This window comes from Sylvia atricapilla, chromosome 16, assembly GCF_009819655.1.
Source record: "Sylvia atricapilla isolate bSylAtr1 chromosome 16, bSylAtr1.pri, whole genome shotgun sequence".
Classification (NCBI taxonomy): Eukaryota; Metazoa; Chordata; class Aves; order Passeriformes; family Sylviidae; genus Sylvia; species Sylvia atricapilla.
In genome coordinates, this window is record NC_089155.1 from 7,588,336 (window position 1) to 7,610,326 (window position 21,991).

The 21,991-nt window shown below is 58.1% G+C and overlaps 2 protein-coding genes across 6 annotated transcripts; both read right to left on the reverse strand.

The window, feature by feature from the left end:
- Window positions 1-716: 716 nt before the first annotated feature.
- HM13 (histocompatibility minor 13) lies at window positions 717-15,914 on the reverse strand. 5 transcript variants are annotated; one of them, XM_066330741.1, is made up of 13 exons: window positions 13,608-13,841; window positions 12,192-12,290; window positions 10,896-10,978; window positions 9,717-9,805; window positions 8,869-8,954; window positions 8,631-8,756; window positions 6,713-6,770; window positions 6,097-6,180; window positions 5,728-5,764; window positions 4,630-4,732; window positions 3,765-3,850; window positions 1,641-1,830; window positions 867-999 (listed from the first exon to the last, which is right to left on the reverse strand). In XM_066330741.1, exons 1-12 carry the CDS (start codon window positions 13,785-13,787, stop codon window positions 1,680-1,682), a joined length of 1,182 nt encoding a protein of 393 aa, XP_066186838.1. In that variant the 5' UTR covers window positions 13,788-13,841; the 3' UTR covers window positions 867-999; window positions 1,641-1,679. The 5 variants fall into 5 exon arrangements, with proteins under 5 accessions (XP_066186839.1, XP_066186842.1, XP_066186838.1 ...); XM_066330742.1 differs by lacking the exon at window positions 1,641-1,830 and having other exon boundaries at window positions 717-999; window positions 13,608-13,838; XM_066330746.1 differs by lacking the exons at window positions 9,717-9,805; window positions 13,608-13,841 and adding an exon at window positions 15,606-15,914.
- A 309-nt stretch (window positions 15,915-16,223) lies between these two features.
- On the reverse strand, window positions 16,224-19,302 carry REM1 (RRAD and GEM like GTPase 1). The gene is made up of 4 exons (XM_066330747.1): window positions 18,830-19,302; window positions 18,614-18,696; window positions 17,385-17,589; window positions 16,224-17,224 (listed from the first exon to the last, which is right to left on the reverse strand). The coding sequence occupies exons 1-4, from the start codon at window positions 19,137-19,139 to the stop codon at window positions 16,947-16,949; spliced, it is 876 nt and encodes a 291-aa protein (XP_066186844.1). The 5' UTR covers window positions 19,140-19,302; the 3' UTR covers window positions 16,224-16,946.
- Window positions 19,303-21,991: the final 2,689 nt, after the last annotated feature.

A 21,991-nucleotide genomic window follows, 5' to 3' on the forward strand; every position in this document is an offset into this window, starting at 1 on the left:
AGGAGCTGCCAAGCCAGCAAACACTTTCTATTTATTCTGGCAGTGGGCATGGCCGAAGGGATGCAGGATCCTCCACAGGGCCTCCACAAGGGGTAGGGAGGACACTGCCAGTGCTGCAGGACACAGGGCAGCTGGTCCCAGAGGAAGCTTAAGTGGATGCTGGAGCTGCCCCTGCCTGCAGCCCCTTCAGTCCCCATGCCTACACCAGCATCCTCTGCCCTTCCCAGCCCTAAGGGGTGCAGGATTGTGCCTGGCTCCATGCAGGGAAGGAGGACAATCCATGCTGTCCTCACTCTGCTCTAGGGCTGGGTCTGGGGTCACTCACCCCTACCCCTCCCATTCCTGCTGCCCCAGGCCACACGGCGTTAGCTGCAGCTCACTGAGCACCCCAGCAGCTGAGGCAAAGCACGTCCCGACCCTGTGGGGTTCCTGCATCCCAATCTCTGCTTAGCCACCCTTCTCTGGGGCCAGATCCTGGCTCGAACCCACAAAGGGCTCAGTGACTCCGGCCCTAGATCTGGGTATCGCCGAGCAGGGGCCAGGCTGGGGGAGGGCCCAGTGCCAGAGAAGTGGGAGGGGGAAGGGGACGGTCACTTGGTCACTTGGAAACAGCTAGACAATGGCCACCGGCTCCACTGGGAGAAGGCGGGTGAGCTGGATGCCAATCCTGGTGCCGGCTGGGCGGCTGAGCAGGGCCAGGGCCACACCAGCACTCCTTCCTTCAATATGGTTTAATATGAGAGAAAGCAAATGCACAATACAAAATTTAAAAACCGGCATACATCGATACCCCACCTGGGTGGCTGCTCCGACACACACAACACAATGCTCTTGCACAATTGTTTCGTCGTCTGTCACTTGCAGAGGGTCTTAAAGGGCCCCAGCCCAGCAGCGCCGGGCACAGCCCATGGGCAAGGTCACTTCTCCTTCTTGGAGGCTTCTGTTGGCTCTTCTTTGGAAGCCCCTGGTGCCTCCTTGGGGGTTGAGCTCTCCTCGTAGCTGAGGACAAAAGGGAAATGAGTGGGGTCAGCTCCTCCCTGGGGACAGCGCCCTGGGCCAATATGGGGACAGCCCAACCTGTGGGCTTGGGTTCTGCCCTGCTGTTGTTGAGGACAAGGTGGGCTCCAGCCATCAGCCCCCAGCACAGGAAGCCCTATGGGGCAGAGCCCAGGCAGGGAGATGAGGGATGCATCCCCCCTGGACATCTCCAAGGACAGGGTGGACCCAGCCAGGGGCCAGCTCTGTGCCCAGGGATCTATCCTTGTTCCCTTGTTCACTATTGGATATCCTGGAGAGCATATGCTTTTCTTGGCTGAGCACTGGTGCCAGTGGGGCCAGTTAACAGGGGAACTGCAGCAAGACCAACAGCAGTGTTCCTTCCCAGGGTCTCACTCCTCTGGCTGCAAACCCCTCCAGCAGTGGCCCCCAGGGCTCCATCTAAGGAAATGGGAATGCTGCTCCAAGCAGAAAGGACAAGGTCTAGGATATCAAATCTTCTCGCCCTTCCCAGTCTCCTCTCTCAGAATGGGAGAGAAGCTGGCCCACAGCAGGACAGCAACAGCTCCAGCCTCCGCCCACAGAGTGAGGAGAGCTGGGAATAGGGAGAGCTTAGGCCAGGGAGAGCCAAGACCTGCCCCTACCTGGCCAGAGCGACAGACAAGGGGCCCCAGTGGCAGTGGCTACATGGCACTAGGGCTCTGCTGCCGGCGTCGGCGGGGACAGGACAGTTTCTGCTGCATGGAATCAGCCAGGCTGGCCGGCGAGCCAGACACCGTGGGGAAGTGGGTGAGTCTTGGTGTGTGAGGCAAGATTTCAGCAGAGGATTCATAGCTGCAGGAGAGAGAGGAAGCAGGAGGGGAAAGACAAGGACAGAAATGAGGGAGGGGGAAAGAGAGAGAAAAAGCAGAAGAGTTTTGGAGTGAGAGCATCGAGAACGCACCACCCTGTGCAGGAAGCCTGGCATCCCCGTTCACCTGCTCGCACCCGCTGGCCTCTCCTTGCCTGCAGACTCCAGGATAGGGCTGCAGCATGGAAAAGTGAGCACTGAAACTCAGGGATGAGGCAGCTCCCACTGGCATGAGCAGAGCCAGGCAGGCAGAACCTAGGGAGAGCAAGCCTGGACAGTGGGGAGGTGGCAGTGGAGCAGCCCAGGGGCTGGGCAGGTGACAGAGATGCAGCAGACCCTGTCCTGCTGCTTGAGGACAGCGTGCCCACAGCAGATGTGGGGGGCAGGACGGATTCCCACTGCTGAGGGAGCCAGAGTGGAGCTTCCTGCCTAGCCTAGGGAGGTCTGGCAAGGCTGAGAGCCATGGAGCCGATCCCAATGTCATCCACCTCTGCTCCACCAGCACCCCTTCCCTGGGCCTGCAGCACAAATCTGCTCTCTCCCACCCTGCCTGCAGACCCTCACTGCTTAAGACACCATGTGCAGGCAGAGACCACAGGAACTGCCAGCTCCAGGGAGGATCAGGGTGCACCAAAGCAGTACAGCAGAGCAACACCTGGTGGGATTCCTGCGGTGGGAGCCACTGCCCTCCAGGCATCAGTCCCTCTGGATCCCACTTCCTCTGCCTGCAACTGGAGCCACTTCAAGGGAGGTATGGCCCCCAGGGGCCGTCAAGTTTGCAACCCTCCAGCATCCTGCCCTGGCAACACTTTGCTGCTGGAGCAGCTTGTGCTACTGCTCTGGGAGGGCACTAGCCCCTGGCTGCCAGGCTCCCTGCGCTCCTTGCTGCCCAGTGGGCCCGGCCTCACAGCTCATCTATCCCCAGTTTCCTGGCAGGAGGTGCTGCTGCTGTCAGCTGGTGAGTCACGGCACTGGGGAAAGCGGCTGCAGGATCCCAGGTGCACAGGAAGGACGATCCCAGGACACTCAGTGCCTGCAGCAGCGATTGTCAGAAGCAAACATCAAAGGAGGGGCAGGTGCGGCAGGGCTGGGGACGGCCCAGCTGAGAGCCGCTGGGAACATGCATACCTGCATCTCCCAGGGGAGGGGAGGGGAGGGAGGAGGGAGGACAGCTGGCTTCCCGTTGCGCCCAGTTTCCCTCTGAGCAGGCTGGGAGCTCAGGAACACTCCCCAGGCTGGGGAACTGGGGTGGCTGGAGGGTACACAGCCCTGCTTTAGGATGTTCCCTTCCCTCCTCTGCATCAACCGTCGTTACTGTGCTGAGCCACCACCAAGTCTCGAGCATGACAGAGAAACAGCTCTCAGGCAGAAGGCCAGAGCTGCCCACCAACAGCCTGGACAGGCTCTGTGAACAGCTGAGCACAACAGCCCAGTCCCCCTTCCTCTGTACCCACAGTCTCTGGGGCAGGGAGACTCCTGCAAACCAGGAGAGTTTGCCCAAGTGGGGAGGTTGGGATGTGCTCAAACCAGCCTTGGCTGCTCTCACAGCCGGCTCTTTTTCCCCACCCACGGGCCCTGGGACACAATGACCAAGTATCTCCACACCAGGTGTGCAGTCCCACCCTCCCCTGCCTGCCAGCGCATGGGAAGAGCCTGTCACTGGGGCGTAAAGCCATACCAGGTGCTGCCTGCTGGTACCACACCACAGCTCCCACCCAGCTCCTGGGAGGCGGCTGGAGCCAGGCCCGGCATGTACAAACACAGACCCGCTCCCTCCACCCACGCACGTGCCGGCGCACACCCAGAGCATGCCCAGATGAACCCGTCCCTCCAGCTGTGCCCAGGCGTGGGAACATCTGCACGCTTCATGTGCCTCAGCGCCGCCGGCAAAACAGCTCCATGGCCAGCTGAGGCTCACCTGAACATTTCGGTTACTTCTCCCTTTGCCAAGGCCACAAGAAGCGGGAATCCGATGCAGGCAGGGACCAGGTACAGCAGCGCAGGCTGTGGGGAAGAAAAACAACTTTTAAACCAAACCACAAATCACCCTGAGGGTAGAGTGCAAGGCGAACTCATAGCCTTGTCCCCTTTGCACCCATGGTATCTGTCACACGGCTACCCAGGGAGCTAACACCCCAAAAAGCAGCTTCAAGAGCTAAGTTAGAGCTGCAGCAGCATGAAGCCAGATTGGATATTAAGAGGAAATTCTTTCCTGGGAGGGTGGTGAGATCGTGTCACAAGCTGCTCAGAGAAGCTGTGGATGTTCAATCCCTGGAAGTGTTCAAGGCCAGGTTGGAACAGGGCGTGGAGCAGACTCATCTAGTGGTTGGTGTCTCTGCCCATGGCAGGGGAGTTGAAACAAGATGGTCCCCAAGGTTCCTTCCCAAACCATTCCGAGATTCTGTGAAAATCCTCGCTGTGAGGTCCCAGTGGGCCACAAACACACCATGAGTCCCTGTGCAGACCACTGTGTATGGGCTCCCAGAGCCCCCTGCTGCACAGCCAGTGGGAGCTCAGGGCAGCTCAGCTGCAAAGAGCCAAACAACACAGGGATCCTGGCTGAGGGGCTATTGCTGGAAACAAGGAGCCTTGCCCCAATCCAGCCTCTGCTCCAGCTGGGCACAGGAGCTTTGGGCAGGGAAAGGTACAGGCAGGTACTGGAAAACCAAAGCCAAGAGAAGGAATAAATCCACTTTTTCATGGCAGGATGCAGGAACTTTGTGGCCAAGCTCGCCTGACCCACTTGGATGTGCATCCACAGGAGGCAGCAGGGTGGAGCTCACCTGGGCATGCTTGAAGATGTGCATGATGAATATGGTGAGGCCCAGTCCAAAGATGTAGGCCACAAAGCTGGTGTAGAAATACGTGTGCGTGTTCTTCTTCAGGCTGTAGGGAAAGAGAAGAGCTCAATGACCTCCAGTCTAGAATGCCAGTGGCTGAAATGGAATTGGCCTGGTACTCTTAGCCATCTCCCACCACAGTGGGGTGTGGGGAGCAATGTTCAACCTGTGCAGCCACTGGTGTTGTAGGAGCAGTGTGGGACTGAAGGCAGTAACACCCTGGTAAGGGGATGGAGACGGGAAGAAGGCAAGCGATCCTGCTGCTGGATGGCAATTGAGAAGGGAGGAATTGGGGCTGGAACCCAAGGAGAAGGTCCCATTGTCTTGGTGGAGATGGGCCTGTCCCTGGCTCTCAGCAGTTGTTTTTTTATCACAGGGCAGGCTGCAGGAACTGGGATTCCCAGCAGGTGCAGGCAGGATGTAGGTGGTAACACCTGGAAGAGCTGGCACAGCCCAGAGGGTCTGTGCAAGAGCAGTGGGAGTGGGGCCACACCACCGCAGTCACAGAGCACCCTGTTCCCCAGAGCCTTTCAGTGTGGGGCAACTGCTGCAGCCCAGTTGTAGGTGCAGCTTCCCTACGTGGGAAGGAGCTGCTTCCTCCAATGTCAGTGGCAACCTGGAGGCAGCCAGCACTGCCAGGCACCGATTTGCATCCACGCGAGCACCTCCCAGGTGCCAGCAGCCCTGGCTCTTTCCCACGCTGTCACTGCTTCCTCTCAGTTCCCTCTACTCCTTGGTACAGCTGGTGAGGCTCTGTGGGGCTGCTATGTGCAGCTGCCCTGATCCCCAGCCCTATGCTGCCTGCCCTACCTATGCTGGAATTCAAACCACTCACCCTCAGTGCTCAGGACATAGCCACAGAGCCAGCCCCCTCTTCCAAGAGCTTTTTCTTACACCCCCTGGGGTGTCCCCACACCCAGCTCCAGAAGGGAGCCCATGACTGTGCTCCTGGCTCCCCCTTCCCTTTTTTCCTCTACAAAAGCAGCTCAAATATGCTGCAAGATCCAACCTGCCAGAGACCCTTCCCTGCCGCCTGCTCACCTGATATCAAACCGCAGCAGCAAGGCAATGAAGATCCCTGCAGGGAGAAGGACACAATGAGGGGCTGGAAGCGGCAGAGGAGGGACAGCGAGGGGCCAGAGGAGCAGGGAAGGCACAGCGAGGGGCTGGAGGGGCAGGCTGAGGGAGGCCGGGCAGGACCCGCGGCGCTCCGGTGCCGTGCCCGGGGTGACAGTGCCCTCTCGTGGCACGCGGCACCGGGACAGCACCCGGACCTGCGGGGAGACTCCCAAGCCACCGGGACACCCGCACAGCGCTACGCCTGGCCAAGGGCAGAGCCAGGCACCTGCCCAGCTCCCCACAGCCCCCTCAAAGGAGACTCCAGCCCCATCGTCCCTCTTCTGTCCTCACCCGGAATGACAATGTCTCCCAGCCCCAGCATGGCGAAGTTGTCGGCGTCCAGCCCCTTCTCCAGCAGGTCCTGAGGGAAAACCACTGCGAGGAGCAGAGTGAGGCAGAGTGAGGGGGAGTGTCCCCACTGAACAGACCCCAGCCCCACCGGGCCTGGCAAACAGGGACCAGATCAGGGCAAGGGACCTGTCCCTGCCCTCAGTTCCCTCCTTCCCTGTAGCTTTACTTGTTCTTTCTGGGACAATTCCAGGACAAGAAACCAAGGGGTCCCAAGACCTGAACTACTGCAAGCTCCACAGCAGCACCAGTTCACCTCTCCTGCTATTCTGGGGCTCTGTGTTTTTTTTCTTCGTGGTGTTTATTTGGTATGGACTATTTTCACAAGCAGGTGAAATTGCACACTCCAAAGGTACAGAGTGACCCAGACAGACCAGGGCTCTGAAAACCATCCTTTTCCAGAGATTTGGCTTGAGGCTGGCCAATGACAGGGAGAAGGGGTCCCTAGCAGGGAATGTTCCTGCACACATCCCAGCCTGAGCCATCTCCAGAGGTGAAGGATGCATGGGGCAGGGCTTGCAGCAAAATAGACCCCAGCACACAGGGAAGATCTACTCACGTTTTATTGGGGCCTCGAATGATTTGGCAACTGTCACCATCACGTTGGTGCCAAAGACCTAGAACAGAGGAGGCCAAGGTGACCACAGCTGCACAGGAACACACACCCACACTCAGCTACAGCCTCACCCCAGGGCCAGGAGTGGCCTCAGTGGCACAAAATAGCCAAAATAGCATTTGCCAAAATGTGGGTGCAGGAGCCCTGAAAGCAAGCCCACTGTCTGAGGGAGGTGGCATACAATGGCACTGGGGGAGGTGGCTTCTTCATGGCTGTCCTGCTCCCAGAGCAGCATGGGGACAGCACTCACATGGCAGAGCTGCTGCCCACCACCAGGCCTGAACCTCAGCTCAGCTTTATACAATCAGCTCCATGTAAAGTCCATTTGGAAGGCAGGAGCTTTCAGCGGGGACAGGGGCAAGTGTCAGATCAGCTGCAGTTTGCTCTGAGGTCATTTACTTGCACGGCCCTATCAGCTGTAAATACTGGCAGCATTTGGAAGGTGGACTGTAAACACTGAGGGCAGCCACCCTGATCTCTGCACCTTTCCATCTCCCAGCTTCCAGTCCAGCAGGCACAAAAAAACAGATGGTGGTTAGCACTGGGTGAGCAAGATCCTGAAGCCTTGGATTTAAGGGAAATCTCAAAGCATCAGATTAACTGCCATAAGGTGCAGCAAATTCTGATCATTGTCATGGAATGACTGGACTCAACACTGGGATCAGGGAAAAGCACCACATGCCCCCCTACGACTATGTGGGGGCACAGCATTAACCCATTGAGATCTCCTTCCTCCCTGAAACCCTCCTGGCATCTCACTGTCATTGAATCCATGCCAAGACCCAAGTTCCTGCAGAAGGGCACAGCACGAGGGCCTCCACTTCATGGCAGCCCTTCCATAAGTCTCCAGCAATACTCTGATCCATGGAGAAGCTGAGACAGGAGACAGCCAGCAAGTGAAGAGCAGAGGGGTGTCCTCACTGTCCCCAAAGCACTGGGAAGACACACACACTAAGCAGGGCCTGGGGCACCAGGTGCGGTAAGGCAGAAGGCTGAGTCCTCTCCAGCTGAGAGCTGTGGAGGAAGTGGCCCACAGGCTAAAAAACCACAGAGCCCAGACTGTTAACGAGCTTGGGAAACAGGGGCACCACTGGCCAAGTACAAAACAACTCACAGTAGCCAGGCATAAACATGGAGGGATTACACAGGCAGCTGCAGAGCTCTGGACAGACCTCAATGTATACAAGGCTCTCAGACATTTGGAAACATGGTGATTCAGAACGTGGAGGCAGCAGGAAGGACTGGGAAATATGGACATTACAAGCAGAAACATTCTCCCATGCCCAGAGCAGAGCACACAACTGCATTCCTGCCTTCCTCACCCCCCTTTCAAAAGCAGCTCAAAAAATACTGCAAGACATAAGGAAAACCTCAAAATGAAAAAGTCAGGGTGCAGCACTGGCTGTGAAAAGGGACTGGAGGCATTCCAGGGTCTGGTCCTCTGTACAAGAGAACAGAAGGACACTAACGAAACCAGCAGATGACAGAGCCAAGGCACAGCTCATACAAGCAGGCACAGTGTGCCCCAGAGCAGCTTCCAGCCCACCCAACAGCTGCCAGGCCTTGGGAAGACCATAGTGGGGAATACAGGACCGGATATGACACACACTAAGTACCCCACAATAGCCCTGATGAGGTCCCTGCCAGCCCTGGGCTCTCTCAGTGAGACAACAAAAGAAGACGCACTTGATGAGCCACATTCTGCCACTGTGGATTCTGTCATCAGTCCTGCCACACCTCTCTGGGCTGAAAAAGTGAAAATCCTGACTTCAAGTGTGTGTCCAGCCAGCGTGGTGCCTCCAGAAAGGCAGAATACCAAGCACATGCTTCCACCAATGGCCTATGGAATGCCCACACTTACCCAGAACACATCGTAGATGAAGAGGCCCCCAAGCAAAATGCAGCCAGTGCTGACGTTGTTCAGGTGCAGCAGCTCCACCCCGTTGAGGGAGAACGCCAGCCCAAAGAGATTGTTGGCAATCCAGTGCTGAGAAGGACAGGAAAAGGAGATCTGGGTCCCACTGTACATGGAACCCCCACCTTGCACGGAAATGAGTCCATGTCCAATCCAGCCCAGGCCCCAGTTGTGCCTCACTTACCTTTCTCAGCAGGTACCAGACCCCCACAACACTGCTCAAGGCCAGGCACACGAGATCCTTGGTGTCAAACTCATAATTCACTATTTCTGCAAGGAAACAAAGAGGTCAGGTTTGAAGCAGGCCAGGCAGTTCCCCTTCCTGTGCAGGGCTGAAATGAGTGATTCCACAGCTGGGGAGCACAGAGCTCAGTGCTCACGTCCCAAACAAGGGGACTGTACCTGTGGTACACACGTGCAAACTGCCTGGGAATGAGCAGTGGGCCCTGGAAAGCTCAGACCTTCTCCTTCAGCCAGACTCTGCACATGGACAGCATCCATGGTCCTGCTGTCAGTAAGGAAATTGGATTCAGGCACTGCCTAAGGCAGGGAGAGACAAATCTTCTCCCTCTTCCTGTGACACTTAACTCCTGGTGGTATCACCAGAAATACTCCCTTACCAGTAAAGCTACTACAGGGCAGGATACTTATCAAGCATCTTCTGCCAGTGCAAAGATCTGGCCCAGATAAAGCAGCACAAATCAGTCAGACCTATGCTTTCTAAGGGGCTTAAATAAAGGCTGTGCATTTAACAACAGCCATAGCTCCATCCCCACAGCATTCTGAGAGGTGTTTCTGGGGGTCTCCCTGCCAGCCAGAGACAGCACAGAGGCAGAGTGCCAGCCCAGCTCTGCAGGGACACATGTGGCTCACACTGGCTATGTAAGCTCAGTGGGGAGCGAGAGGTGAGTCTTTGAGAAGGTTTTTTCAATGGGCTGAGAGCCATAAGATCAAAAAAGAAAAAAAAATAAAAGAGAACAGTAAAGGCAGAAAACATTCAGGCTGCCCTGCAAGACCGGCGAGCCAACGTACCCTCCTTGCTCTCCCCGGAGCCCTGGGTGAAGAGGAGCTGGTACTGTTTGTTGGGGAAATTTGCAGGGAAGAATCTGTTCATCATGGGGCTGAAACGAGAGGTGTAGAGAAGGGCAGTTCGACAGAAACCCCACAAGATGTGCTGCCCAGCACCTCTGCATTTGAGGGGGCCCCACACCCCCTCCCAAGATGGGGAAACGCCATCTGCTCCATCAGGGACTGCCAGGAGCCACAGCAACTCATCCTGCACAGAGATCTGATCTGGCTATACGTGACAGTCCCCCAAATATTCCAGGGCAAGAAAACAGAATGTTTCCCACAAGAAATGAGGATCCACCCCAGCAAATGCCCTACGGCCCCTAGCAACCCTCTGGGTACCCAGCACTGCCTGGGCCACCACTGCCTGGTTCTGCTGCAGAGCCAGGAGCAGAGCAAAGCCCTTGCCCAGCACCAGTCTAGGGAAAGCATCTGGTCCTCAAGGCCCCAGAGCTCACGAAACAGGAAACCAGTTTGAGTTTTTCAGTTACTGAAACAGCCTGAGCTTTCAACACCTCGTGCCACGCATCACCACGAGAGGCCAGAGACATTACTATGAGCTCCAGCTGCCTGTGTCACCCATCCCAGTAAGGGTGCTGAAGAGCTCTCCCCTCTGCAGGGTGGCAAGGACTGTGCCAAGAGGGGTTTAAGTTGGATATCATGAAAAGACTCTTCACCCAGAGGGTGGTTGGCACTTTTACAGACTCCCCAGGGAAGTGGTCCTGGCCCCAAGCCTGCCAGATTCCAAGAACTGCTTAGAAAACACTCTCAGGAACACGGGGATTTTTGGAGTTGTCCTGTGGAGGGTCTGAAGTTGGACTTGATCCTTGTGGGTCCATTCCAACTCAGGGTATTCTGATTCTGAGCCAGAGAAGCTCCTTAGGGTGAGTTGGCCTTGTCCCATTATGGTGTCCACTGACACCTCCACAAGCTTTCCCAGTGATGCTGTACAGGACGCTTCCTAGGACCCCCAGGGCTTTGGTTCCCACCAGCAAGGGACAACACCCTAAGAGGTTGGGCAAATACCTTGAAGATCTGGCTCTGCTGCACGGCAGTGGTGCTCTAAAATCCTCCCAATAAAACAAACTGAAAACTGAAGCCTTGGGTAGCCCTGCCCCAGTCACACCCATCCTTGTGCTGTACCTGATAGTGTGGGACAGGGCCAGGATCCCCAGCACAAAGAAATACATGGAAAGCAGAAGATTGATGTACTCTTGAGAGAATATCTGCAAGACAAAACCACAGAGGGGTTAGTTACCACAGCATCCTCCCCATCCTCGTGCTCCTGCTGGCAGCTGCTGTGTCAGTGCTCCAGGGAGATGAGAAGAATAGCTAGAATAACCCAAATTCCTGCATGCTAAGGGAGAATATGTTGGAAATAGCCATGTGCTCAAAGAACAAGCACAATGGGCCCGTGAGCTGTTGTGCATCTGTGAGCAGCTCAGGTCAAAAAATAACTCCAGTGCTGCAGAAAGGAGGCCAGAGCTTCCCCTGCAGAGCAGGGAGAGAGGCACCACTCCCAGGGGCTGCCCAGGCCCAGGGGAGCAGCAGCATCCCCTGCCCTAATTAAACAGAGTGTTTTTAAAACTCCTGCCCTCCAAGTCACATGCTCCCTTACTGAATCACACCCCTACAAACCAGTGTGGAAGGATCCTGGGGCCCTCCATGCTCTCCTAGAAGGGAGACATGGGATGGGAGAGCACATGGCATACAGCCACTGGCAGAGAAGGGACTGAACTGTACCATTCCCAACTCTGCACTGAACTCTCACCTCTTGACCAGCCAGGAGCATCCTGGCACCTTGCAGGTATCCCAAAATAGCACAGCTAGAAGCTGCCATGCCCACAGGACCACTCTGTGCTGCAGCTCCCCCAGACGCCTCCAGAGCTCAGCCATGTGCCACACCTGCATGGGCAGCCCAAGGTGCTTGAGGCCAAGACATCTTCTCCACATTACCAAAGGCTCATGCTGCTGAGAGCTCTCATCCATTACTCAGGTGATCTGACTCTGCCTGTGGGCTCTGAACATCTAAAAGACTTCACCTGATCACACAGGGGCTCCCCCAGACCTGCAGCCAAAATGGCTCCAGGAGCACAACACAGAGCCAGCAGCATTTGCCCCTCAGAGTCCCAGCACCCTCTGGCTCCAGCCTGTGCCCTGTCACATTGGCCCACGGAGGCAGGAAGAGCTCAGGGCTATTTGTTCCTCGGCACCTCTCCAGAAACAACCTGTGCACAAACAGGCTCTGATTACCCTCAAGCTGTGACAATTCAGGCAAGAACTGACATCCTCCTGCACGGTGACACTGGAGAGCTCGATCTGTGCAGCCTTACACACCTTCTGTCCCAACACTAAGGGCCAAAAACAGAGTCACCCTGTTATGGGAGCTCCTGCCAGGCAGGAGGACGTCCTGCCCCAGCTCCAGTGCCAGTCACTTACTTTAAAGAAGAGGTAGAGCCCCAGAAGGGTGCAACTGGCAACAATGGGAAAGCGAGCAGCGTCTCGGCTGGTAATGGTCTCTGGCATCTCCGAGGAGTTCTGGGGACAGAAGGATAGAACAGGAATGGATCAGCCCCTGCTCTGGCTTCACACCTGAGCAGACACAGGGGGGTGAAGAGACACAACCTGCAGGGCTCCACAGTGGGACAAAACATGACAAAACACCCATTGTCCCCTGCTATATCCAGAGGTGAGGCTGTGTCAGAGGCAGAGCCTGAGCTGGAAAACACAAACCTTGCACTTGTCCCTCCCAGGACAGCCACAATTTACTGCTTTTCTCCTCTTGGAGAAGGAAAAAATCCTATGCTGGCGTTGTTCCTTTCTCCCCTGCCCAGAGGGGAGCTGGGCCTCCTCACCCCTCACGCCCAGCCAGCCCCATCTGTGCCACCATCTGTGATCACCCTGAGCACGACACATCTCCCCAGCCACCTTCTCATCACTCACCTTGCTCTTGGGACACACTCACGCTCAAAAGCCCCAGATTTATAACCCCCCTTCCAAGACATCTTTGCACCAGCTCAACCAGCCCCTTTCAAGCCATTTCCCATGGGAAACCTTCAGCTTTCTGAGGAGGCAGAGGGCTGCCTGTTTTCTGCCTGTCCCCTGCCCACTCCAGGCCCAGCTGGCTGCTGCTCGGAGATCTAATCTCACTCAGGCAAACACCTGCGGCCAGCACAGATCGAGGGCACCTCAAAAGCCCTTGTGCAGCTTATCCCGGGCACAGCAGTTGTCATGCTGTGCCCAGCAGCGCAGGGTGCCCAAATTCCTGCTGCTCCCTGCAGAGTGAGAGATGAGAACCCTCCGCCCTGACCTACAGCTGGGCTTTGCTCACAGCCCCCCACTGCAGCCAGAAGCCCCCCAAGATCAGCTGAAGCCCCTGATATGAGGCTTAAGGGCACACAAGGAGATTTTAAAAATAGTAATAGATCAGACTGTGTAAAACAGTCCTTCCTCCTGAGCTACAGCGGCTCAACTGCTGGAATTAAGTCCCTGCTATGAAATGCAGGGAACAGCGGGAGGAATACCAGGACAGAACAGGGTGTGCAGGCAGGAGAGCACCCCCGGAGCAGCCCCAGTGCCGCGGGGCATAGCCGCACACAAGTCCCCCCAACACAGCTCCTCCTGAGGAGGGACAAGGACGGTTGTGTTTTGCAGCACTTGAATTTATCGGGGCGGCGACGACGTGGCTGGAGAAGACCCGGGGGAAGCCAACTCTCTCCCCGGGATCCCCTGCGCCTCCAGGCCCAGAGCCGGGGACATGCAGCTGCCGGTCCGCCCGTGGAACGGGGCGCCCGGAGGGAACCCTTGGGGAGAGGCGAGGCCTATAGGCCCGGCTGCCCCGAGCCGCGGGGGTACCTTGCTCTTGGCGCAGCTGACGGAGCGCAGCGCCCCGAAGAAGATGGGCAGCAGCGCCATGAGGACGAGGCTGCCGTAGGCCAGCGCCATGCCCTCGGGGGTGGCGGGCGGGCGGGCGGGGGTCCCGGCCCCGGGCGCGGCGCCGGCGGCGCTGCCGTTGTGCGCCGCGGGCTCCTCCATGGCGGCTGCTCCCACCGCGGTCCGCACCGACACGTCCCCTTACCGACCGGAAGTGCGTCACGCGTAGCGGCGCTGAAGCCGGCCCCGCCCCCGGCCCCGCTGCCAGGAGAAGGGCAGAGCCCGCGGCTGCGGCCCCGCTCCATCCTCCGCGCCCGGCCCCCGCTGTCTGTGAAGGGCGGGGGACAGCCCGGGGACGCCCTGAGGACACGGGGCCCGCTTTCTCGCAGCCCTCCTGCAGCACGGGCGGGGAGGTGGCAGCTGCAGGTGCCATCGACCCGAGCGAGTTGGGTCGGGAGCTCCTGGGCTGCCCTGGGTTTTCCTGCCCTTCGGCGTTTTCCAAGGACCTTCACCCCTGTTCTTGGAAGCCCCCGACTGCTCCCAGCCCGCTCGTGGTCATGGCAAACAGCCCCTCTGTAAAATCTCTTATAAATGGCAGCAAATTCTGCCCACACGCTGGACTAGGACCAGGGCTCTGCTGGAAAATTGGCCGAAATGTGTGTTTTCCTCGCAAATACTCCAAGCCACTGGCAGCTCGGCTGGGCCACCAAGCCTCCTCCTCCTCACCGAGATGAAAGTCTGCTGAGGAGCAAAAATTGGTGGAGATTTGAGCACAGTGAAATGGTGCTACCCCCAGTTTAGATCTGAGCCATGGGCAGGAGATGGGAGCACAGCAGGGATTATAACACAAGTCTTTAGGGTTTTTAAAAATGTCTTTTAAATTTTACATTTCAAAAAAAAGGAATCTATTTCAGGACCGGGGTGATTCATAGTTCCATGTTTCAGGCGGAGGGCAGATGGGAAGGCCTCCTGGGAGCCCGTCTCTGCGGGGTTGGCCTCCCGCCCGGGATGCTGCCCTCTCCCTGCCACTGCTGTTCCCAGAGCCGAGAAGGATGGGCAGCAGAAGGCAGTGTGCCCACACACGCCCCTGCATCCCACCCTGCTGCCTGCCATGGCCCGGCACGGCACAGCTCCTGAGCCCGTCACTGCCCCCTTCTAAATCCCAGCCTGGCTTGGGGATCCTCACCAAGGATGGCATCGCTGTGCACAGCGAGGTGGAGGAGTCCGGGGCTGCTGTCCCAGGGTGGCCCCGTGCCAGAGAGGAGCCCGCGAGTTCCCGTGGAGGTGGGAGCAGGGTGGTGGTGGCACCAGGGAACCCATGGGGTGGGGAAGACTGTACTAGAGCTGGTGGCCACCCAGGGATGGATGGCATTGGGACAGCTGGCCACCCAGGGACAGATAGCACTGGAGCCAGTGGCCACCCAGAGGCAGATGGCACTGGGATAGCCCCGAGAACACTCGCTGGAACAGCTGGTACCAGTGGGACCTGGCACCACCTTCCCAAGGAGTGGGCTCAGATGGGGGCCACAGGCAGTCTCTGGCCCCCTGCCAGCTCCTCCTCCTTCCACCCTCCCTCCGTTTCCCAGCGCCTCACCGTGGCCCCCCTTGGCCTCTCCTCCCACTCCTCCCATCCTCCAGCACGGCCGCATTTTTCTGGGTTTGAGCTCATTCTTTCCACTCCCCTCTCTGCTGACTGCCAACTTTCCATCCCGTGGCCCCCCTCCCCCGCCTCCTGCCACAGGGAAACACCAGCTGCAGCTGCGGGAGGGACCGGCAGCAGCAAGGAGCCCCTGTCCCTCGGGTGCAGCCCCCAACCCGGCCTGGCTGACGCCGTGTGAACCACAGCATCGCCTCCAGCAGCATCAGGAATCGACGAGCCGGGAGCTCCAGGGCAAAACAAGAGGAGCAGAGCAGCAGCAAGGATGGAGCAGCAATGCCATGGGCACTATGCGGCATGGAAAAAAAAATCTGAGCACTCACCTCCCCATTTCTGAGGGCAAAGCTTGCGATTTGCATCTCAGGAGAGACTAGTTTCCCATAGGGACAGGGTGCTGCCCCATGCCAGTGTCCCGTTTGTGCCAGCCCCAGCCAGTGGTTCCCCACAGTCTGACCACAGAGTGAGTGGAAACTCCCGACCCGCGTAGGAGGGCACTGCTGATCCTCCCTGGCATCGGGCCTGAGACGCTGTGCAGGTTCCCCCATGGAATCCCAGCTGCTGGATGGCAGCACAAACTAAAAACAACAGGCAAAGCCCACACAGCTCCAGCATCTCCTCCCTGGGTGCCCAGGGTCATTCCCTGCTTGCTGCAGCCAAGCACGTCCCTTCCTGGCTGTGCCCCTGCTCCCTGCTCCCTGCCTCTTCCTGGGGCGCCAGGAGCCACCAAGTGCCCAGCTCCCTGCCCAGGCTGTGGCTCCCACGGTGTTCAGGGGCTTTAAACCTGCAGCTCAGCAGAGATCAGTCCCTCCCAGAGGTTTTTACAGAGTTGGGAAATGCAGTGGCCTTCCCAGGGGATGATGCTGGACCACTGGGCAAGGAATTGGGACCATCACCAAGGGTGGCCAAAGGAAGCCTTGGATAGAGGCTCTCCCTGCCCCAAGATAGTCCAGCTAATGGAGAAGCCAGCCAAGGCCTGGCCAGAGCAGGTAGCAGATCCTCAGCCCTTGCCATAGGCAAGGAACAGGGCTCCAATCTGACCGTGTGTCTCTGGGATGTGGCTCCCCAGGGCAGGGACCCAGAAGAGAACAGCACCTCCCTGATGTGGTTTATTCTGCAGATCAAGGGTTTCTCCATCCCACAAGTACAGAGAGAGCACAGAAACACTGATGCCAGTGAGACATGGCACAAAGCCCTGGCACAGCAGGGTCGGGGTGCCAGGTGATGCCGCTGGTGCTCCCCTGCCAGGCTCCAAGCTGTCCAAGGTGGACAATGCCACGGTGCCCTTGCCAGTCCCTGCTGCCCTGCAAAGGATGGCACCGCGAGCGGGACCTGCCACGCTCCTGGTAGCCTCCAGCCCTGCTCTGGGGCACAGCTACCACTCACCTCTGGCTCTGCAGGAGCAGCTGTGATCCAAACTCTCACCACCCCAGGTGCAGGTACCCATCCCATCCTCCACTTCATGGATCTGGTCCCACTTATCCCACTCTCCTGGAGGGGAGTGGCTGGATCCAGAGCACCTTTGCATCCCTCAGCACCAGTAAAAACAGCTCCACATCCTCAGCATCACTCCAGCCCTGTCTGAGCTCTCCACAGAGCCACTGGCCACACTGCTGGCAGAGAGCAGACTCCCAGCTGGCATGTGTGGAGGGACAGGACCGTGGCTCTCAGAGCACAGACAGGTCATGGCAGGACTTGGAACGGACTTTGAGGGCCGCTTTGCTGCTGTTCCTGGCCACCAGCCTGTCGAGGAAGTGCCGGGCTCTGCTGGTGAAGCTCTCCTTGTGTTTCTGTCCAGGTGCGGGGTGCAGGTGGGACTTTTTGCCCCCTTGGCGCAGGCGGATCTGCCGCACCACCCCCTCGAAGAGCTCGTCCACGTTGTGCTGCAGAGCCGCTGACGTCTCAATGAACTTGCAGTCGAAGACGGCAGCGCAGGCCTGGCCCTCTGCAAGGGAAGGGCAGGGGGAGAGGGGATAGTCCTGCTGGCACCCCAAGTGCTGTGGGACGGGCATTGCCACATGCACAACGGCAGCTGCACGTCCAGGGACAAGGGGACAGATCCCCTCAGGGGTCTCCATCAGGCAGACACTCCACCCAATACTCACCTTCCTCGGACACCTCACGGCACCGCACCAGGTCGGTTTTGTTGCCCACCAGGATGATGGGGATGTCCTCAGCCTGGCGTGCACGGCGCAGTTGGATGCGCAGCTCGGAGGCGCTCTCGAAGCTGTCCCGGTCAGTGACAGAGTAAACGATGATGTAAGCGTTCCCTATCTGCAGGCAGTGGCTACGGCGCTGGCTGTCCTCACCCTGTCACCACATGGGGAACAAGATGTCACCGATCCGTGGCCATGACCACTTTCAGGGGACAGAAGTGCACCCGGGAACTGGTGGAACCTGTCAGCACACCCTACCAACCCCAACACTGTGGAGAACAGATGTGTTACCCTATTAATTAAATGCAGATTAAAAGCTCTTGATTTTGAGGTGAGTGTTTGGGAGTTTTCCTCCATATCAACAACAAACTGGGGCTGTGGGCTCACCTTGGTGTGGGGAGATGAGGCTGAATCCCCTGGGAATGCCCTGGGACAATGTGGTGGGTACTGCACCCTGCATGATCCAGGCACTGCTGGGCAATGTGGAAATAAGCCATAGTGGGAAAATAGGGGCCATTGTTGGGCTATTACAGTGCTGGGGCATCTCTGGGCAGTGCAGGTAAGTGCCAAACACAGCCTCAGTCCATGTGGGTGCTGAACCCCTGGCCACAGCTTGACTGTGGGCACGGACTCCATCCCCACTCCCAGGGACTCACTGCCTGACGGCACCTACAGGAGTGCAGGGCCCTGGCATGAAGGGAAGGAGGAGGTGTTTGGAGGGAGGCAGTGACAGCAGCACTGGTATTCTGCCCAGGAGATACCTCATGTTCTGGGCATGAGGAATGCCCTATGCCAGGCTCTTGGGGGCACCATTCTGTCCGTTAAGGTGTTCTGGCTGGTGATACTGACTTGTGGATGTACCCAGTTGGATCCTTCAGCCCCATTCCCAAACCATTTCCATGCATTTAGGAGTGGGTTATCATATAAGAACCCACATCAGTGAGAACACCGCGGGCAGCCTCCCATGCCTGGGGAGGGTGGGCACAGATGTGACCCCAGCCTGTCTTGCCCAGTGTGTATCCCGTGCTCCACACTGGTGAGTCCCAGACACGGACAGGAGGGTCCCAGCTTGCCCTTCAAGGTGCTCAGAGGCCCTAAGACAGCACTTGTGCCCATACAGCGTCCCTTGAGCATATCCTCACTCACCCAGCTCACTCCAACACCCAGCCCCGCCGTACCCTCTGCTCTGGCTCCCAGGTGTCCAGCACCAGCAGCGTGGTCTCCTCGCCATCCACGGTCAGCCTGCGCTCGTACGCGGCCCCTGCGGGACACCGGGGGAACTCGGTCAGCGCCGCACTTCCCAGCCAGGTCCCGGACTCCTCGCACATACGTTTGTCCCACCACGGGATGCCCCGCAGGTGACCCTGCAGCAGATCCCCCCACCAGACACCCACCTCCGTGCTGGTCCAGCAGGTCCCTCTCCTGGACGCCGGCGAAGAGGTTGACCAGGCTGGTCTTCCCCACGCCGGGGTCACCCAGCAGCACCACTCGGTACCGGGGCTTCCTGAGGCTTGGGGAGCCCGAGGAGCCGGGGGAGCAGCTGCCGCGGGGGGCTCTGCTGCCCGGCTCGGAGGCCGTGTGGCCGAGCTGGGGGTGACAGGGCTCACGCCGCGAAGTGGCCCCAGAGCCGCCCGGCCGCGGGAGCGGGGTGCTGGCCCTCCGCCGCAGCGGGCTCTTGCTCCCGGGCTGCGTGTTCAGGGTCATCGCCAGCACCAAGGGCAGGGGGGCCGTAGGGTGAGCGGGGCAGTGGGTGTCCCCCCGAAGGCCACCCGCACCCGGCAGCTCCCGACCGCGCCGCTGCCGCTCCCGGAGCCGCTCCCGCTCTGAGCCGACGGCAACTCGGGCACAACTTTCCCGGGACACCCGCACCGCCCTCCGCCCCGGGCTTTAAGCTGCGGGAGGTGGAGCCCCTCTCGGCTCCGATCCCTCCCCCACCAGACACACCCCCGGCCGCCCTGGCCTCGGCCCGGCCCAGCCGCCCTGTCCCGGTCCCCGAGGTCCCCTCGGGGCTTGCGGTGCCGGGGAACGGCGAGTTCCCCCGGGAGCCGTACCTCGGTCATGGGGAGCAAAGGTTACATTGGGATGCTGCGGGATCCGCTGCCGCGGGCGGGGGATCCACCGCGTTCTGGTCCTGTGTGGAGCAGCATCACCCCGGTTCCCGGCCATGGGTTCGCCATCCCTTGGGTCGGTTCTGCCATGGAAGGAGCTCGCCGAGCTCGGTCCGGTCCTGCCCTGCCCAAGGGAGGATGTGCTTTTTTCATGACATAGAAGCTCGGTGCCCGGCTGTGCAGCTCTGTCTCCAAGATGCAATGATGGAATACAAGGCTGGGGCTCTCCTGGCACGTGCAATAGCAGGAGCTGTTTAAGTCTGAACCTGTCCCTTGGTCCTGGACACTGGCAGCAGTGTCCCAAAGTGCCCCAGTATGGGCACTGTTCTGAACCTACACTGGGCCACCACTCCACCCACACTGGGATATACTGGCAGAGCCTCATGGCACCAGGACAGGTCCCAGGACATCCCTCATGATCAGACCACAGCGATGGGGAGGGTAGGAATGACGGTAACACCTTTATTGTGCCATAAAACCTCATCAGCAAATACCCAAGGTGCTGAGCAGGACTAGGGGGAAGAAGGGCTGAAGGCAATGAAGTCACCTTGGCATTTCATCCAAGCCTGGGCACTCCAGGGACTGGGCAAGGGGCTGTCACCAGATGAGTGACACCTCCTTGGTGGGAATGCTGAGGATCACCTCAGCATGCAGCTGAGAGAGAGGAGAGTTGGGAGGTCCAACTGTGCTTTGGTTGTCTCAGTATGAGAAGGAGCAGAAGCAGGAGCAGGGTGACTGCTCAGATAGTCTGTGCTCAGAAGTGTCCCGCTCCCTGTATGGCAGTCCTGTCATCAGGGGGCACAATGATGGAGGGAAGCCTGCCTTGTGTCAGCTGTGCCACCCTCTCTCTGTCCACAGGGTCCTGCACTGGCTTTCAATGAGGTCACCCCAGATGCTTGTTCTGAGACCCAGGACCTTGCAAACAGCTAGGGCAAGAGGGAAACCCTTTTAAACCAGGCGAGGGTAGTGCCCAGCTCCTGTTTAGTATAAACCAGAGCCAAACCTGACCCCCAGTCAACCCAGTTCTACCAAAGTCACTGACCACTCTGCCAAACACCAAAATCGGTTCCAGCCTGAGCCCTGCTCCACCGTCCTCAGAACACCCTCTATATGGCAGGCTCAGCTCTTGCCAGCCTTTCTAGAGCAGCAGAGCTGGACACAACTGGGGCTCGGAGAGGGAGAAGGAATGAATTCAGCTGCTCTCATTGTCAATCCTGAAAGACAAACAGAAGCAGAGAAAGCCTGTGGGAGCAGCCAGGTACATCTGCTTTCTCGCAGTGGGGACAAGTGCGGCACGCTGGGCTTGCTCAGAGCTGCCTCATCCATCTCCGTCTCAGCAAAGGACAAACTGTGCATCCAGAGTGTCCCAGTATAGGGCTCAGACCTACCGGTGAAATCCACCCAGGGCCTCTGGAAACACGAGGATTTTTAACGAGGGGAAGCTGAGATGCAGATGCGAATGGATACAGGGGGGGTGTTACAGCTCCTCTGGGCTCCACACACCGCCAGTGACATGCAGGGACCCAGAGAGGGCCAGTACAAATGCTGTGCTCCTCTGCACCCTCACATTCCCAGGCTGAGCAATTTGTGGCTTATTTTTCTCTTTCAAGATGCAAGTCCAATGTCTGGAAGCAAAGGGTTAATTAGCAAAACGAAGGGCTGGTGATGTCGTGTGAAAAGTTGCAGGGAGGTCAGTGGGAAAGGGCTGAGGATGGTGGAGAGGGCTCTGGCACAGGCTCCAGCCTGTCAGGGCGGGTAAGCACCAAATGCCTGACTTGTGATGTTACAGAAACTTTCCACTTGGGCCTTCCTGCTATTTTTAACTCTTCTCCCATCCACCCTCAGTAACCCCAGCCCCACCAGCTGCTGAGGCTAATTAATTCCCCTTTTTTATCTTTTTTTTTTTTTTTTTTTTTTTTTTTTAAAAACTCAGAAAAAAATTAAGTTCCACTAATCTATCACACAGCCACTCGCCTCCTCCCTCCTGACATGTTCCAGGCTTTCCTCCTCCTTCAGCTCATGCCTCCAATAGCTACAGCCATACCTATCTTCCAGCTAAAGCCCAGACCCTGGTGCAGCCACTCTTGATAGCCACCCTAAAACCTAGCCACCCTTGATACCCACACCACTGCTGCTCTGCTCGGTGAGTGTCTGCCCAACAGGGTGATGTTTTCATGAAAAATAAGCCCTGTGTGCACCCGGGGGGCAGGAGCTGAGATACACCAGAAAGGAACGATCCCATGAGCAGATCCCCCCCTGAGCACAGGTTGCCGTGTGTCACAGGGCTCTCTCCCTCCTGGCAGGCTGATGGGAAGATCATCCCCGCAGGGCAAATGGGATTCATTCTCAGAAATGGAATTGTTTGACATTTATAAGATCAACACTGTCTTTAGCCAGGATGGAAAGCAAAGGTAACATGACTGTATAGACTCATTTCACAGTGATGTG